Source organism: Cyprinus carpio, chromosome A5 (genome assembly GCF_018340385.1).
Source record: "Cyprinus carpio isolate SPL01 chromosome A5, ASM1834038v1, whole genome shotgun sequence".
NCBI classification, from domain to species: domain Eukaryota; kingdom Metazoa; phylum Chordata; class Actinopteri; order Cypriniformes; family Cyprinidae; genus Cyprinus; species Cyprinus carpio.
In genome coordinates this window covers 20,983,851-21,001,430 of record NC_056576.1, presented here as the reverse complement: position 1 = coordinate 21,001,430, position 17,580 = coordinate 20,983,851, and the positions used below count along the sequence as shown (strand labels likewise).

General features: G+C 38.1%; 1 protein-coding gene across 1 annotated transcript in view; it reads left to right on the top strand.

Moving 5' to 3' along the window:
- LOC109058827 (ephrin-B1-like) overlaps positions 1–17,343 on the top strand; it is a 33,164-nt gene extending 15,821 nt beyond the window's left edge. Inside the window, exons 2-5 of the mRNA XM_042756391.1 lie at positions 961–1,238; positions 12,891–12,983; positions 13,355–13,504; positions 15,290–17,343. Coding sequence (XP_042612325.1) covers positions 961–1,238; positions 12,891–12,983; positions 13,355–13,504; positions 15,290–15,675 — 907 coding nt within the window. The 3' untranslated portion in view covers positions 15,676–17,343. The remainder of the gene's footprint in view (positions 1–960; positions 1,239–12,890; positions 12,984–13,354; positions 13,505–15,289) is intronic.
- Positions 17,344–17,580: the final 237 nt, after the last annotated feature.

Here is a 17,580-nt window from a genome sequence, read left to right as displayed (position 1 = left end):
AAAATAGATGAAAGTATGTGCCCCAGTAAAAGGTTTTTGTTGTTAATCCATCTGTGAAGATGTTTTATAAGCTCTTATGTGTGTTAAACCAGCGAACAGCCTGCAGCGAGGAGCGTGTGCATGAGAGCAGAAATAACCAGCAGAATTGCATTATACAGAGACAATATTTGAGTTTGATCAGGACCATATATCAGGGAAATGCAAGTTCTCCTGCACTCCACTGATGTGTTTTTTATTTAAAGGCTTTGTATATTTACTTGCCATTATTTAGTATGTGTTCATGTCTTTTTGATTAAAGAGTGTGTGAGTCTTTTTGTCTGTTTATATGTTGTTTGTAGTTCTAGGGGATTTTTGTGTATGTGTTTATGTCTGTGTTTATCTATGTAGTTTTAGGGCATGTGTGTGTCTGCATGTTTGCATTTGTTCTTTTGTATGTTTGTGTGCGGTTAGCAGTAAAATGTGTAAAGGACTGTGTTGCAATCATCTCCCCTTACAGACACATATTGATGTGTGCGCACACACATTCTAAAGTCTGAGAATGAATCATATACTCCCTGACTGTGCGAGGAGTGTGGATCAACACATGAACAATAAATTATGAACTCTAATAAATTAAATTAGATGCTTCACATTCCCTGTCCAACAAATCATAGTGAGCAGATACAGCTCCATCTCTGTCCAGCTCATTTCTGACTCTGCTCTTCTGTTGCTCTCTTTCTTTAATATTTGGAATTGTTTCATATTTTGAAATGTGTTATTAAAAGAAAAAAGGAACGGCGATAGTCCCTCTGGAGCATTTTGTGAGGATCTTGGCAGTCTGGAGGGCCATTTGAACCCTATGTTTTTCCTCTCACGATCGCGGGGTCCACAGAGATGCAGATTCTACAGAGAATCAGTATTAGAGAGGATTGTATAAATGTGTTTGTGATTTATTGTAACTTCATGTGCTTTTTATTGCAGGTTTGTGTCTGGGAAGGGCTTGGTGATCTACCCGGAAATCGGTGACAAACTGGACATTATCTGCCCCAAAGGGGACATGGGAAGACCATATGAGTTTTATAAACTCTACCTGGTGAAGAAAGAGCAGGCCGAGTCCTGCAGCACCATACTGGACCCCAATGTGCTGGTGACCTGCAACAAACCAGAGAAAGACATCAAATTCACCATCAAGTTCCAGGAGTTCAGTCCAAACTACATGGGACTTGAATTCAAACGCATGGCAAACTATTACATCACCTGTAAGTAACTCCAGCTTTTCTGTATCTAACAACTTCTTTTGGGAACAAATTTTTCACTATCATAACATATTTGCAAAAATTGTCGTACAGTTTAATTGTAATATTAGAGTACCCTTAAAGGGATATCTTATCTACCCCCTAAAGGCCTTTTCACACTGAGCACGATTGCAAAAAAGCAAGGTGAATCGCCAACGAACTGTGTTCCACACAGACGCGAAACGATTCTTCGCCCTCTGCTAATTCATGCCTGCATGCTAGGTGGTGCTGACCAACAATGCATTTTTCCTCAGATATGTATCTCGTAAATGGATTTAACATCATCCGCTGCTCAATATAAAATAAGATAACCAAGGTTCTACACCAGAAACAAAATAAAATATAAACTAAAATATAATTAGAAGTACATTAAGCTACACTTGAAAATGTATGTAATTCTTAATGTGTTTGCTTACCCACTTCAAACCATCATCAAGTGGTTGTAAAAACTTCCAATTGTGATCTATAGTTGATTTTGATTAATAAGCAGCTCAAAGCTCAAATTTTATCGGACAGCCCGTGTTTCCGCTTTGCGAAACTGAAAAGATTTGTCGGACTGATTTGGAAAAAAACATTCACATTTTCAGTGTGCGAATGCTCGAGGTCTATATGGAAGCATCCATAGAAATCTATTGTTTTATTCTGATATTCGTTTCGCTTTTTCGCTCCATGTGGAAAGGCCTTTAAGTAGTATATACCCTTAAGGTTTTAGGGTTAAATAAGGTACAAAAGTCCTTTTGAGGGTACTGCCCCAGTGACAATTACACATTTGATTTACTACTAAAAATCACTAAAGTTGTACTATATAAATTAGCGTTAATCTAGTGTAGTCTGAAAAAGGTTATTTTAAATACGATAGAAGTTCATGAGAAGTCCCATTTTAGATAGCTTGCCAAATGTGTGTTTGGGTCAGGTTTTGCCTATATTATGTGGTCCAAATGTCCCCAAAACAACAGTAAAGCCAGAAATGATATTATGTGGACAAGGCAGCCAAAGTTCCTCATTGTTTTTTAATTTAAACCACAGACTATGTGATGATTTGGGGTATGGTTAAGGAATAGAAAATATCATTATCAATAGAAAGTGTGTGTGTGTGTGTGTATGTGTGTGTGTGAGAGAGAGAGATATGGAAGCCAGTTTCTGCCTTTGAGTAAAAATAAAAACGGGTAATTGAAATAATGCTTAAAATGAGAGATACTGTTTAAAATAATAAATTCACATTGTAACATAAAGTTGCAATTTGTGGGAAATGAAGTCGCATTTACGAGAAATAAAGCCACAGTTATGACAAATAAAGTCAGAAGGGCAGGAAGAGGCTTCCATAGTAATGGTAATATGTTTGTGTAAATCTGTAAATGGCACAGTCAAGCTTTTGTGAAAGAGGTTTTCAGTGAGGGATGATTTTCCAGCCACAAACAGCATGCAACAGTTGTACTGAAGCTCTGATTAATCATTCATTCAGAATTAAAGATTTCTAACACGTTTAGCATAAATGCATGCTAAAACCATTAGCATACGAGATAAAAACAGCAGGGAACAGCATGGTAAATGTAACACGCTCTTTCTGTCTCCTTTTCTCTACGGCTCAGTGTATCCACCCCCTTTACCCCGCTGTCTTTTTTTAACTCTTTCCCCAAGGATGGTAGGAGGGAGGGAGAGAGAGACACTTTCAGTCAGGCATGTCTCATTGGTTGTCGTGCCTCACTGAGTTTTTGGTCTCTTGGCCATGATGCCCAGACATGTCCCATAATCCACTTCACCTCTACTGACCCATCACCACAACTACCCCCAGCAAGCAGCAGGGCTGCTATTAGATCCAGTAAAACACTCTCACACACGCACACACATGCACACTGACTCCCTAGCAACCAGTCCCTTTATCTTGCTCTGGTAAACAGGATGAGTCTGGTTAAAATAATTTTGCTGAAATGTGTTTGTGTTCTGGGTTCAGTGGTTTTTGCTGTCTGGTCATCTTGAGTTAATAACTCAGCGAGAGACTTTAGAGCGTGACAGTTTCACACGAATCCGTTCGCTCCTCAGAAAAGCCTCTTGAGTAGCGTTTCGACAGTGTGCGCTATTGGTATGTCCCATTTACATTGTTTACATACAGTGAGTCCCTGAACTGATTGTAGTTTGGCATCAGTATAGATGCTTTTTAATATAAAACTCCCCTTGTGTGTGTTAAATGCAAGCAAGATGTTTTAACCCAATTCGTCTGTCTTGCCATTACTTGTGGTTAAAATTTATGGCGTGTTTTAATTATTACATTTATGATATCTTTGTTACCACTCTATGCTAATGAAATGTTGTGTGGTTTGATAATGAATAGATATCATTTAGCCTGTTCTGATTGTGTCTGAGCAGAGAGCATGCTGCTGCAGACCTCACTAACACTGACACTCTGCCCACCCGCCTTGAGCATGTCTGTCAGGCTTTTTCAGTTGCTACAGTGTCACTCCAGGTGCTTTTTATCCATCCACGAGAATCTGCTGTTTCTCCTGCAACTATATTTGCCTCTTTCAGCTTGGTGTCGAGTTTCTTTCTCTCAACCTTTGTGCCTTTCCTGTACCCTCAGTATGCTGATTTCTGTGATGCTGACTATGTTTCCTATTCCTGCTGAGCTCAACACTCACCATGTCGTCGTGCCACCCATGTCGGACCCTAAAATGGTCCCTTAAATCCATTTTTTTGGTCAAGCTCTTTGTTTCTGTCTTCAGTACCCTCCATTTCATCTGTAATTTCAGTTTACATAATATTAATTCACACTATCTTTCAGGACATGTTATAATTGAAATCTAATTGACATTGAATTTATTCGAATGATTGGTTCATCTAGAAGGCTGCACATGTCCCAGGATACTCAAATCAAATGTAGACCATGTAGTCCCTACAGAGGTTCAGCACACTGGCTCCAGAGGCCAATCCAGTGACTCGAATCTCCTCGCTCTGTTCCTTTATCCGTGTAACTATTTGTCAAATCGTCTCCAGTCTGTCTGCAGAGGTTCTTTGAACCACGCCGGGTCTGCTCTCCCGTCTCTCTGTCTCAGCCTCCCAGACATATGTTAACTTCTCCCGTCGAGCTCTGCCGCAACAGTTAGCTCAAGTGCTCAAGACATGTTGTGCTGTGCACTGAAATAATTATTTTTAATCTGCATTCTTGTTTGTTTTCCAGTAAAAATATCTAAACATCTTTAAAACAACATAAATGAATAAAAGTATGTGTATTTATAATACTTGTTTTCAGAGGATATATCTTGCATCAATTTTATTTCCCTGGCATTTTTAAAATAAATCTCACACAGGCATGAATCTAACCAAATTTGTTTAAACTTAAAAACAAATAGCCATTAAAAAAAAAAAAAAAATTAAGAGATTAAAATTAATCTCTTTAAAACTTACAGAAATGCTTCTCAAATCTCTAGTATTCTCAATAATTTTTGTTCTCAGATTCTGTTACATTAATGTTAATGTACCATTGTAAAAATTGTTTATTAGCATTGTTCTAGCAAGTATTTTAGGATTCGTAGAGTTGATGTGAAAAAATTAGATTCACAATTTCCTTTTTGCAACAAACCAAACCAGTTTTAAGTATTTTTATTTCTAGGATGTTTATATTTCTTTTGGAAAACAAGATAAAAATACTGATAAAAAAAGTTATTTTATAGGTTTTGTGATCAAATTCATTTAGACATAAATAAAAAAAATAAATATGCAGTCCTTTTGACATCGCTGTCATTCATGCGTTAAGCTATTCGTGTTTTCATTGTTTGGGTATTTTTCTATGTCTGGACTGGGGTCAGTAAGTCTGTGCTTGGTCAGATTGTGTGTCTGTTTCTAATTGTGAAGAGAGATTCTGAGAATTCACTGTCTTTTATGACCTGACTTAATTCCAGTATGTGTTCCAGAAAGACATTGGGCTGATCATGTCACTCTTGTGTGGAGTCATGAAGCAGTACAGGTTTGAAATGGATCCTGGGTTAATGTTTGAGTGCAGGTTTAATTCAGAACCTCTTGGATGAGAGTGATTTGAGCTCTCATGATTCAGTCACCAACTTTTCTGCATTTTCTCCACTTGGTTGTGTCGTGATATTTACTTTGACAGTGATCAGATGTAACCCTGCCATTTTTTTTTTTTATTGATTTAGAAACCAATCCACCAGTCATTTACTCATTCATCCAAATTTTAGCTCCATAAACGCATCTTGCTGATAGATATCAAATTGTCAAAAAAGATGTGTGCGTGTATGTGTGTTTGAGAAGTTGATTTGAAAAGCATGACAATGGAAACAGTACCGTCATACAGTCAAGGGAGCGCTAAAAATGATGGAAAGAGAAAAAAGGGAGGAAAGGAAAGGGAAAAAATGGTAAGCAGTCACAAGATTTTGTGATTATCACTGCATGAAGTGCACGTAATGACCAAATGAGGAGGAGTGTGTGGCTGCTAGAAAGGCTCTAATGGTTTATGCAATGTTTTCAGGATTAAGGGAGTTAAAAAGGGCTAAATTAAGGGTTGTTTAGGGTCAGCTTGTCTTCTGTGTGACTGTATCGAGTGTGTGTGTGTGAGCAAGTATGTGTTCGGTTTTGTGTGTATTTTTGTGTTAAGGCTGTGTCAGCAACATATGATTCTGATTTCAGACAGTCCAGCTTTAAAGTAATTCTGACCAAACCGCTGCAGTAGAATGATGAGTGTGTGTGTGTGTGTGTGTGTGTGTGTGTGTGTGGGTCTTTGTGTAACCTCTCACCATAACTGTCTCTCAGGCCACAGCTGAAGTATGAAAATGAGTGGCTTCATTTCACTGTGGTCGCTCTGGGGTGAGAGAGGTCACATATCACATCGAGATGTGCGTGTATGTGTGTGTTAGATGCCTGATTTAAACTACCACAAAAACTAAGAGCAAACGGTGGGTTTAAGCCACTTTGTAATGTGAGAAGAATTTGGCTCCTATTGCAAATGGCTATTGAATAGCAATCCAATATTAATTCAGCCTGATATATCTTCAGCTCTCTGAGAAGTTTAACCCACTATTACAAGCAAAAGTATGAAGTATATTTTAAATATAACATTTTGTAAAAAATATTTGATATGGTTCCACTCATGTTTATCGGAGTAAAATTGTTTAATCGTATTGTTCTTTTATGTGTTTTAAGTTATTTTAGTATTTTGACTGACATGAACAAATTTGATAGTGACTCAATTTTTATATTAACAAATATCAAACAATATGAACAAATAGCATTTAATGATTTTAATCTTTAAAAAAATCTTTAATTTCTTTCAATTGTTGCAGTGTTGCTTTAAAGCAACATGCAAACAAGCAAAATGAAAAGTTTACTCATATACTTTACTTATTTTCTTTTCTAGATTCACATTTTTATACTCTTTTCACATAAAAATATAACACCCTCTTTTTATATTTCCACATTTTTATTATTTATTAATAATTTATTTTGCTGATGTGTCCTTAAGACTCCTGTGTAAACATCTACTTTGCAAGCTGCTGGGTTGCTTTTAGTCCAATATAGTGTTTTTTTGTTTTTTTTTTACTTATAATTTTTACAGAACTTCAGGTGCCCGTTTTTAACACTGGGATCTTCTGAAGCATATGCAGAGTGGCGGGTGTTACACTCAGCCAGAAATAGCACAAGGTTTGGCAGACTTTCCAACATTTTACTCTTATCATTAGTTATTCTGGTGTTTGAAATAATAGTATCAATCCTGCTTCCTTTGTTTAACCTCACTGTGACCGAGATTCTGAACTCTGAATAGGCATTGTTGACGTGCAACTGTAAGGTCAACTGAATAATAAACTGCCTTTTTAAAATTATAGTGAGCACTTATTATTATAAACACTGTTTCTGAATACTTCATACACAAAAGTGAGACACAAACACACACTGCGAATCTGTTGTGCCCTGCAGACAAACATTGGCAGAATTTTCCGTGTTTGTGGTATATCTGACCTCTTTGGCAAGTAATAGTACAAAAAGACATAGTCAGCTAAACAACTTTTTCTCCCCTTTGAGGCACAAGCGAATAAAGGGAGAAGGAAAGAGACAGAGAAAGAACACATTATAAGACAGGGAGTTCATCTTTCTTTGTCTTATGGGACGTTGAGCACCAGGTGCACCAAACTGAGCAAGATTCCTGCTGTGTGTGTGTGTGTCATTCTGTCTTGCGATCACTGTGTATGGAGGTGGTTGCTGTAGTAATGGTCACTGTTGCTGTAGTGATGCCCATGTGGATGTCCCAATAGGCAATGAAGGTCAGTGATGCATGATGGGTCACACCACCTATGGAACTAAAACACGTAATGAGTGTTTGTCTTGTGTGTTTGCTAGAGAGACATCAGAACGGAGACTAATTGATGTTTAATTACATTCCCATTGTGCACCGTGTCTGTTCTCTCTCTAACACGCACAGGTTAAAATATGGCAAGGGCAAGCAGATCTGAATGAAACGTGCTCCTGTACATGTTGAATTCTGGGAGATCTGGATTACTGCCGTTGAGAACACACACAAACTCTGCTTTCCCCTCGGCTTCATTAATCACAAAACACTTTACCTAGAAATGCTTTTAATATGGTCTGAATATAATAGGCATAATGGTCTGTGCTGTTGTTTTGAAATGGCCTAATTTGCGAGAACACAGATAGCCATCTACGATCAGTAACAGAATGTGCTGGTCATTTTCTTCACTTAAAGGTAATTTGAGAGAATGGGTGGTAGTGTTTACTAAAGAAAGACAACAATGAAGGAACGATGAAATAAATAAAGAAAAAAGGATGGAAAGAAACTCAAGAAAAAAAAAGGAAGAAAGAGAAGAAAATGAAGAGGAAAGAAACAGAAATATAGCCAAAAAAAGAGAAGAACGAGAAAGAAAGAAAGAAGGGCAGGAAGAAACAAAGAAACAAGAAGGAAGAAAACCAAGAAATGCAAAGAAAGGGGAAAAAAGGGAATAAATAAACAGAAAGAAATAATCAAACAAACAAAAACCCACAGGAAGAATGGAAAAAAAGAGAAAAAAACTGAAAGGAGTGAGTGGTTACATGATAGAAGTGTTGAATTCCATCAGTCCAGTGATCCATGTAGAGAAAGAGAGAGAGAGAAACAGCAGGCTGAGCCTCCTCTTGTTTCATTCCTCTCTTCGTCAAACCTCACGAGTGTGTTGGTTCATTTTGAAGGATTTTCTACTGGAACAATTTAAGCTTTGTTGAAGTAGAACAAACAATCACCCCTAAAACACACACACACACCATTATGACAAACACACTTGCTCTGAACCTGTTGGCAGTGAAGACAAATCTACGTTTTTGGTATTTACATTAAATTCTTCTGTCTGTACTTGGATGTAGAATTTCAGGGAAGTCGGTAAGGCTGGATGGTTATTGCATTTTAATTTTCTTTCACAACACACACACACACACACACACACACACACACACACACACATACACACTCACTCCCATTGAGCTGCTCATCCTGCAGATTTAAAGGTCGGCCGTTATGCGACTGCTGGACCAGTGCAGCGATCTGATTGGATGAGCTTCTGGAAGCAAAAGATCTAATCTAGCTGTGCCTGATCTGATGAGTTGTGTACATGTGTGTGTGTGTGCGCTGGAGTGACCTGTCACTGGCACTCTATGTTATGTTGACTGCATTAGAATGAACACTGACCCAAATCTCACAGACAAACACACATGCTCAAACACAGAACGCAGCTACATTATACCTCGTTTGTCTGTCTCCCACAAAGCTGTTTTTCAGATCTTTCTGCGACTACAGTGGTCTTTTCCCTGAAGGCTCAGACCGGAGCTGTGGGCTATTGTGGCTAACTCACTCAGCGAAGCGCCTATTCCTTCTGCTCTTTGTTTCAGTTACTCATCAGTCAGAGACTCGAGGGAAACAGCACTGGGCTCAGCCTTCTGAAACGTAAAGTGTTGCAGTTGTCAAAAATATTTGTTTCGAAAGCCTGACTCAGCTGTGGTTGTGAACATTTGAAGTGTGTTCATTGAGGTTTGGATTCTCTCATTCTGTGAGACGTGATCGGTGAACTTCAGCTCGATCAGAGCCTGTCATGTTGATTTAACAGATGCATGATCATATTCGAAAATATGGTACAAAAACCTGAGCCATGCAGCTGAATATTCAATGCTTGCTTTGAAACTGAACTATTCTTCAGTTCTTGATGTTAAATGTAATTATTATTTTTAATAGTAATATTATTACTTGTATTTTTTATTAACAACAACGTTACAATTCCATACAATGACTTAAGAGACTAGAAGAAATGATCATCATTATTTATTTTAGTACATTTTTGCTTGTTACTGGTTTTATGTCTTATTATATTATTATTTTAACTTTTAATGTTTAATTAATATATTTCTATTTTATTTTGGTATTTTTATGTAATTCCTTTGAATAACTTAAGTTGTATTTTAATTATGAAAAGTGTTAAACAAATAAAATTATTATTTATTATTAAAATTATTAATATTTGTAACTAGTTGTCAGTATCTACAGAACAGGGCAACTGACAGCCATTACATATCTTATTATTTTATACATTGTTTACATTAAATTGCATTATTTACACAAAAATTTACTCAAAATGGCCATTTAATCAGACTATATATTTATCTTTTTCTATATATTTTCACTATTTGTAACATCTCATTGCAAAGCTGTGAGCTGAAAATACTGGCCCCAAAATACTGTAATAATACTGTGTTTTGGTTGTGTTTTTCCATTTCAGGGATTGTGTGTGTGCTTGTGTACAAGTCTAGATGTTTGTGTTTGTGTGTGTGTTTGTGTGTGTGTTATAAAATATGAAGCAGGCACGAGATGGCTTCATGGTGGCAAAAGAATGAGCGTACAGCTACGAATAAATGCTGATACACACACACTCAAAAAAAGCACACCCACACTATATGTCAGTCAATAAAAGATGTTAACTGGGGCAACACTATATTTATTGTGACAAGACTGAATATTTCATTCTTTGTCTCTTTCTCTCTCTCACACACACACACACAAATAGAGGCAGATGGTAAATCCCCAGCCCCTTCACATTTTTCTAATGTGTGTTTACACCTTGTTTTAAATCGAAATCATTGTTAATCTCCCAGCGTGGTCATTGGGGATTTGTGTGTTTATGGTATATTCTTTTAGAAATACCTGCTTTGTTTGTTCTCTATAATGATTTTGCTCTTCTTGGAATTCAGTTCAACATGAGTCTGACTAGAAATGAAGAGTCTAATTCCATCCATAAAGCAAATTTCCTCTTTTTTTTTTTTTGCACATGGGCAGGAAACTATTAAGACCCAAATGTTCTGACCAGTTAAAATCCAGCAGTGATGTAGTGACAACAGAATGTGGCCGCAAAAATGCTTCATAGCAAATCCATTCTATTGCTAACAGTACACAGGGTGGGATTACCCTGCCTGTCTGGAATGTGAGTTGTGTTTTAGCCTGGAGTGAGTGTGTGCTGGAGTCAGGATGGGGTGTGTGTGTGTGTGTTTGTCTGTAGAGCAGCACCGTGTGATGCTATTCCATGGTTGGCACGGTGACAGGTTGGCATGGCGCTACCGTAAGGAGACTGGCACTCTGCCTACTGCCATACATCTCAATCTGCATGACATCATAGCAGCTCCTAGCAACCACACACATCACCCCTCCCCCATCCACGCCCACAAAGGGCCATTCAGAAGCGCAGTGCCCTGTCTTTCTCCATCACTGGAGTCTCTCGCGGCTCTTTCTGAGCACAGATCCATACTGCCGCTATAAAGTTTCATAAAGCCAATACCGGTCAAATCAATGATAACTAGAAGAAAGAAAAGACTTTCCTCTTCAAGTGATGGTAATGATAAAATGGAAGGGAAAACCAGCATTGTGTTTTTGCTGGGCTCCAGACAAAAAAAAAAAAGGTAGCCAAATATTTTTATTTAAATATATAAGAGCCAAATGATCTGTTTAGCTGCCAAATTGCAGAATCTGTCATATTGATTCTGTCATTGAAGTGATCTTTATTGTGTATGCTCCATATAAATGCCAGACTGTTTTATATAAGAATAGTTCTGCCTATTTGAAAAAAAAATATTGTCAAATATTGTGTTGATAATGGTTCCAATATCTATAAAACTCTGTTATGAAAAATATTGAATTAATGGTTAATGGTTCACTTCAAATCAGACTGAACTGGAAAATGATTAACAGTTTATTGTGGGAGTCAGCTGCAATATCTGTAATGGCTCTGAACGATTCACTCAGAACCAGTGATTCACGTTCAGTCTACGTACAAGCAAGTTTAAGATCTGTTATCACTTAGTCTTTAAAACCAACCAGTTTATAAGTCATTCGTTTGCAGAACTAATATCAAAGCTCACTAAGATGTATGTTTTTGTAAGTTTTGACTGACACAAAATGGAATTTTTGACTGATACATACTATATTTAAATTTTTTGACGATTTTAGTTGCAGTCTGGATGCTGTTTTTAAGTACGCAAAACAAGTACTCCCAGTGCGCTATGCCTCATGCGTGTACGAAAATGCATTAGTGTGCAAAATAGGACGGACCTTTTGTCTTTGACTAGCAAGACAACAGGAAAATTAAAATGAACTTGTGTTTGACAGTTCTAGAAAAAATGTCAAATTAAAATGTCAAATCTAGTAGGGACTCATCGTAGTCTGTATGATGGCCAGCAACGTGTGTGTTTTTGTGAATAAGTATATTTTCTCATCTTACCTGTTCTGTAGTTCCTCATTAGTGCTTACACATACACACATGCACTCTCAGGACTTCTCACTCACACCTCTTAATGAGCGCAAACTAATGAAAACTAATAATGTGTATGTATGTGCGTGTGAACTTGTGTGAGTGTAATTGGGGGTTAAATTGAATGAAGGTGGAACACCCGCTGTGACAATATCGGTTGATTTAACTACATAATGGGAGTGTGTGTTTGTGTGTTTTATATATATATATATATATATATAAATATGTGTGTGTGTGTGTGTCTCCTATTCAGAGCAAACTCTCTTTCTCACACTTATGTCTTAGCAGAAATGCAACATGGCCCTTAGTACACTGTGGCCTATTTTTAGGTCTGTCTGTGTCTCCGATCACTCAAACTCACAGGGATTATTCAGCAGGAAACATTAAGGCTCCTGGGCCTACTCAAGAAAATTCATACACATGGCTTTTCTAATAGCATGACAGTGTGTGTGCGCGCGCGCGCGTGTGTGTTTGTGCATTCCCATGGGATCAGATTCTTATCTTAGGGACTAGTAACAGGAGAATACACTGGAGCTTTTTTCATCTTGTCCATATTCTGAGACACACACAAACGTTAGTTTGTTTTTGGATGTTTCTAAGGTAATATTAGGTTGCAATGCCTGATTTAAGAGCATTTCCTTAGCCAAAGACTGTGTGTATACGTGTGTTTGCATGTGCTTGTGTTTTGTGTGTGTGATTTATAGAGGTAAATTAGGGTTTCCTTTTCCTGGTTTGGTTTACAGCAAGAACTCCAATCAAAAGTCCTATAAATCTAAACCTAATTCGCCACGACAATCACAAAACCCCTCTCTTTTCTCTCTCTCTCCCTCTCTCTCTCCAGCAACTTCTAATGGAACACAGGAAGGGTTGGAAAACAGAGAAGGTGGGGTTTGTAGCACGAGATCCATGAAGATCATCATGAAAGTGGGCCAAGGTGAGTTACACACACACACACACACACACACACACACCTTCTTTATCTTCAGCATGTCCAAAGATTAAGTCATTTAAGCCCCATTTGGTGGATGATTAAGTCATCTGACTCATTAACTGCCACTTAGATTGCAGTTAAACATTATCCAAGTTAGCATTACTTCATATCGTTCACACACTTCATTTACATTTACACAGAATACACATAGTTGATTTTGAACTCTGACTCATAAGCAGAAACAGGAAGTTAGACATAAAAGGATGCTGACACTAAAATCTAAACGAATACATTGAAACATATGCTGTACTGAAATTAATTTCCTTGAATGTTTTTTGTTCCTAATTTGTTATGTATGTGATTGTATGTTTCAGATCCAAATGCACCAGATCCAGATTTAACGGACCTCCCAGACCAGGACCGGGAAAATGAGATCAAGGACCCCACAACCAGCCCTTCCCGCAAGATAGACCGAGACCGAAACAGAGACGCAGATGGGAACGGATCCATAATGCCTGGCAGAGGTGAGGAAACACAAATCATCTGTGTTTACACCAGCTGGTTCAGGATGATGATGGCATTTTCCTATAAATGATATTGGATATTTACAGGACAAACTGATCTGGGTTCAGCAGCGAAGATCTACTACAGTAAATTTCACTAAGAAAGCCAGCATATGAAATGCAGCAATGCAGAGCTACTGCCTCCTTCAGGCAGCTGCGTGTGCAAGAGAGAGACAGGAGTTAATGTAGCATGTCTTTATCACGTCCTAGCAGCCATTAACCTACGGGAGCTCTAAACTTCATTAGGAGAGAAAGAAAGAAAGAGAGAAACAGAGAGACAGAATCATTAAGAAAGAATAGAGCGACTCGCGCTGCAGCTCCGCAGTGATCACACGGCACAGATTCTTCTGCTCTGAGAGGACACATTAGAATCTGACATTAACTGCTATCACATCTTCTCAAAACCGGCTAGTTGGTGGGTTATATGAACGACTACTCGACTAATTGGTAATTAAGCTAGGTTCGGCATCACCTGATTCCATTTGGACATTCTTCAATTATTTTGTCTGCTTAAACCCTGCCACTTTCTTACAATCAACCTCAAGCTCACGTTCAGATCTGCCTCCATTCAATCAATAATTGGTGGATAAAACCAAGTCCCCGTCCTATACTTTTTCTTTTTTAATTTTTACTTGGATGTACACCACAATATGGAGGAGTATTTGTTGCTACTTCTATTTATTTGCAACTGTTTTAACTTAAGACAAACTGTCTTAAAAACACTTGTGATGGGACACACAACACAAAAATGTGCTGCTTTAAAACAATGAATTTAAAGTTGTAACTTTTTTGTGTGTTTTACCATGCAAGCTGTGTCAGCATGCTAAAGCACCGCCATTGAAATACATGTATCAAAAGTACAATTTGGAACTATGAACTAAACTACCGTTCCAAAGTTTGGGGTCAGCAAGATCTCTTTTTTTTAATTTTTCATAACTGTTTTCAACATTGACGATTGCAAGAAATGTTTCTTGAGAACCAAATCAGTGTATTAGCACGATTTCCAGTCTGAGACTCTATAGACTGGATAAATGGCTGCTGAAAATTCAGTTTTGCCATCACAGGAATACATTACATTTTTAAATTGTTTAATGAGCATAAGAAATTGATGCGCATAAGAAACTTCTTCCAAAACCATTAAAAAAATCTTACCGACCCCTAAACTTTTGAATGGTAGTGTAGATAGTCAACCTCAATAATAATCAACTATTGGAAGACTAGTTGACCATCATGACCCACCCCTACTATTAAACTACAAATGCTGCTTAAATTTAGTGTATACCATTGAAATACACAGCAACAGCTTTGCATTGATAACACTGCTGGTTGTATTGTTCGTTGCTGGACTACTGTTTGAAAGGATTATTCCAATCTGGGTGTGTGTTGTTTAGCTTCATACTGCTGTTAAATGTACTTGACAACATGGATTTTATTGTCAAGCAAAAATGTGTATTCATAACGCCTATTTAGCTGCAGGAGTCATTGGTAGCTATTTCAGCTGGCAGCGCAACAATAAATGCAGCAACGGTTTTATTTACTTAAAAAGTAGCTCAGTGCCAACGCTAACAAACTGAGAGGTTTGTTTCTACAGCCACTGTCAGTTATCTTTGCCTCAGACAACAGAGAGCAACTCTGAACACTGATAATGAGAGCGTGTGTTGCTAACGTCACTCTTAATGCCAGTTCACAAAGGAAAAGAAAAACGAGTGTGCGTCGCTCATAATGTTGTCCTTTTTTTCCTTTCAGACACAAGAAACCAGGATAACAGTCCTGGTTCGGTGGAAAGTATTTTCGGCTCTAAAGCAGCTCTCTTTGCTGCCATTGGAGCCGGCTGTGTCATCTTCCTCCTCATCATCATCCTCCTCATCGTCTTGCTCCTCAAGCTTCGCAAGAGAACCCGCAAACACTCGCAGTCCAGGGGCGGAACCGCCCTGTCACTCAGCACTCTGGCCACACCCAAAGGAGCCGCCCAGGCCGGCTCAGAACCGAGTGACATCATCATCCCCCTGCGGACAACAGACAATAACTACTGTCCACACTATGAAAAAGTGAGCGGAGACTATGGGCACCCCGTCTACATAGTGCAGGAAATGCCGCCCCAGAGCCCCGCCAATATCTACTACAAAGTCTGAGAGAACAAGAGCGAAGCAACTGCAATAAGAACTTGTTTTTGTAAGGTATCCTGAATCTTTTTTTCATTACCTAACCCCGTCTGCTCCGTGTGCGAGAGGTTGGAGAGGGAGAAGTGGAAAAGAGGAATAAAAAAAGACTATGTGGATGATATTCCTCTCAGATTTCCTTCCCTCCGTCCCTTTTCTGAACACTACACTGTGTGTATGTGTGTGTGTGCCTCTCGCTCTCGATGTGTGTGAAATGGCAGAAAACCTCTCCAAATTGCGTGGCACTCAGGCACGGACTTCACTGCTGAAGAACAGCCGACAACCAATCACAGAGGGACGCTAGAGTGACATCACAAAGCAGGAAGCTCTCATTTGTGTTTTTTGTACCATTACGACTCTTCGCTTAGTTTTTTGTCTGTATTTCATCCATCACAGTGTTTCGTTTTTATCAGCATCAACTTGATTCTTGCAGCTTTCGCAGTGTCTCGCTCACAGAAAATGTCTTAAACACTGTTACGAATGCCGCTCTCTTCCTCACACACTCAATAGGTCCTCTCATTTCCTTGCGTCTCTCCAGACACTCGTTCATTTTACATGCTGTAGAGGCAATTGAACAAAAACACACACACTTTGGTGTTCACAGGTCAGTAACAAACAGCTTCTCGGTGGACATGCGAGTGAGTGAAATAGGGAATTTAATATGTAAACACCAGTGTCAGACCTTCCAGAACTCCCAGTCTGCTTTTTGTTCCTTTGAGAATTGTTTCAGTTGAAATTCTCTCTCCTCTCAGCCGAACACAAGTAGTTTTTTGTTATCTGTTGTCAGTGATGCGTGAAGTGCTGAATAATATTTGTATCTTATCATTATGTTTTTTTTCTTATTCTATCTCCCAAAGGTTTGTAGGTCAAAAACATCTTTAGGGATTTGCCTCTACACCATGAGCCTATGACCTCTTTTCAGTCACAAACATACAAACATATAACTTTGCATAATTTTGTCCACTAACACAGTTTTTTTTTTTTTTTTGTCTGTTTGGATGTAGACATGGACTCTTACAGTATGACTGTGTGTATGTAGAGTCCCATGCAGAAGCCAAAAATCCATTGACATACAGAACACATGAAATTATGCCTTCACCTCTCCCTCCTCTCAGATATGCACATAAATTATCCCTGTTTGCAAACAAACACAAGCAAAAAAAAAATCATCCACGAATCAGAGAATCAAAACAAGCTCACCATATCATCCTGGAAAATCTAGTGCTAGATCTATTTTTATATGGACTGCACGGGAAATGATAAACAGCAAACAGTGGCGGCAGGTGTGTTTACACCTATGCTAATTTAAAATTAGCAGCATTGCATCTGGCCTCCAGCGCAACCAATCAGAGGAAGCCCAATATTTCTCTGTAGCTTTCTCATAAAATAGATTTTTAAATAATATTTCGATTAGGGTTTACTGCTGTTGTTTTTTGTTGTTGTTTCTTCTTAATTTAGTTTCTAAGGCCCGAGATTATGTAAATAATGTATGTTGGGAAAAAAATGTTGAATATGAAAGTTCCATTTTATGAGAGACCCTGTTAATGAAAATATAATTAGGAATTTTGAAAATGCAAAAGTTTTTGTAAATAGTCTTTTTTTGGAAAAAGACATTTTGTAAGTAAAATGTTTCCTGTCTCATGGTTTTCTCTCTCTCTCTTTTTTTTTTTTTTTTTTGGTTGGTTTTTGATTAAGGAGACTTAGAGGTCCCTGTACAACGGATTTTTAAAGTTCAGCCTAAAACAGCAAAAAGACCTTCAGAAGTCCCTTCACATACACATACACATACACACACACTCACACACTCACACTGATACACACATTATCCTCCCTATTTCACAAGGGGATGGTGATATTTTTGTTTTATTTTGTTTTATT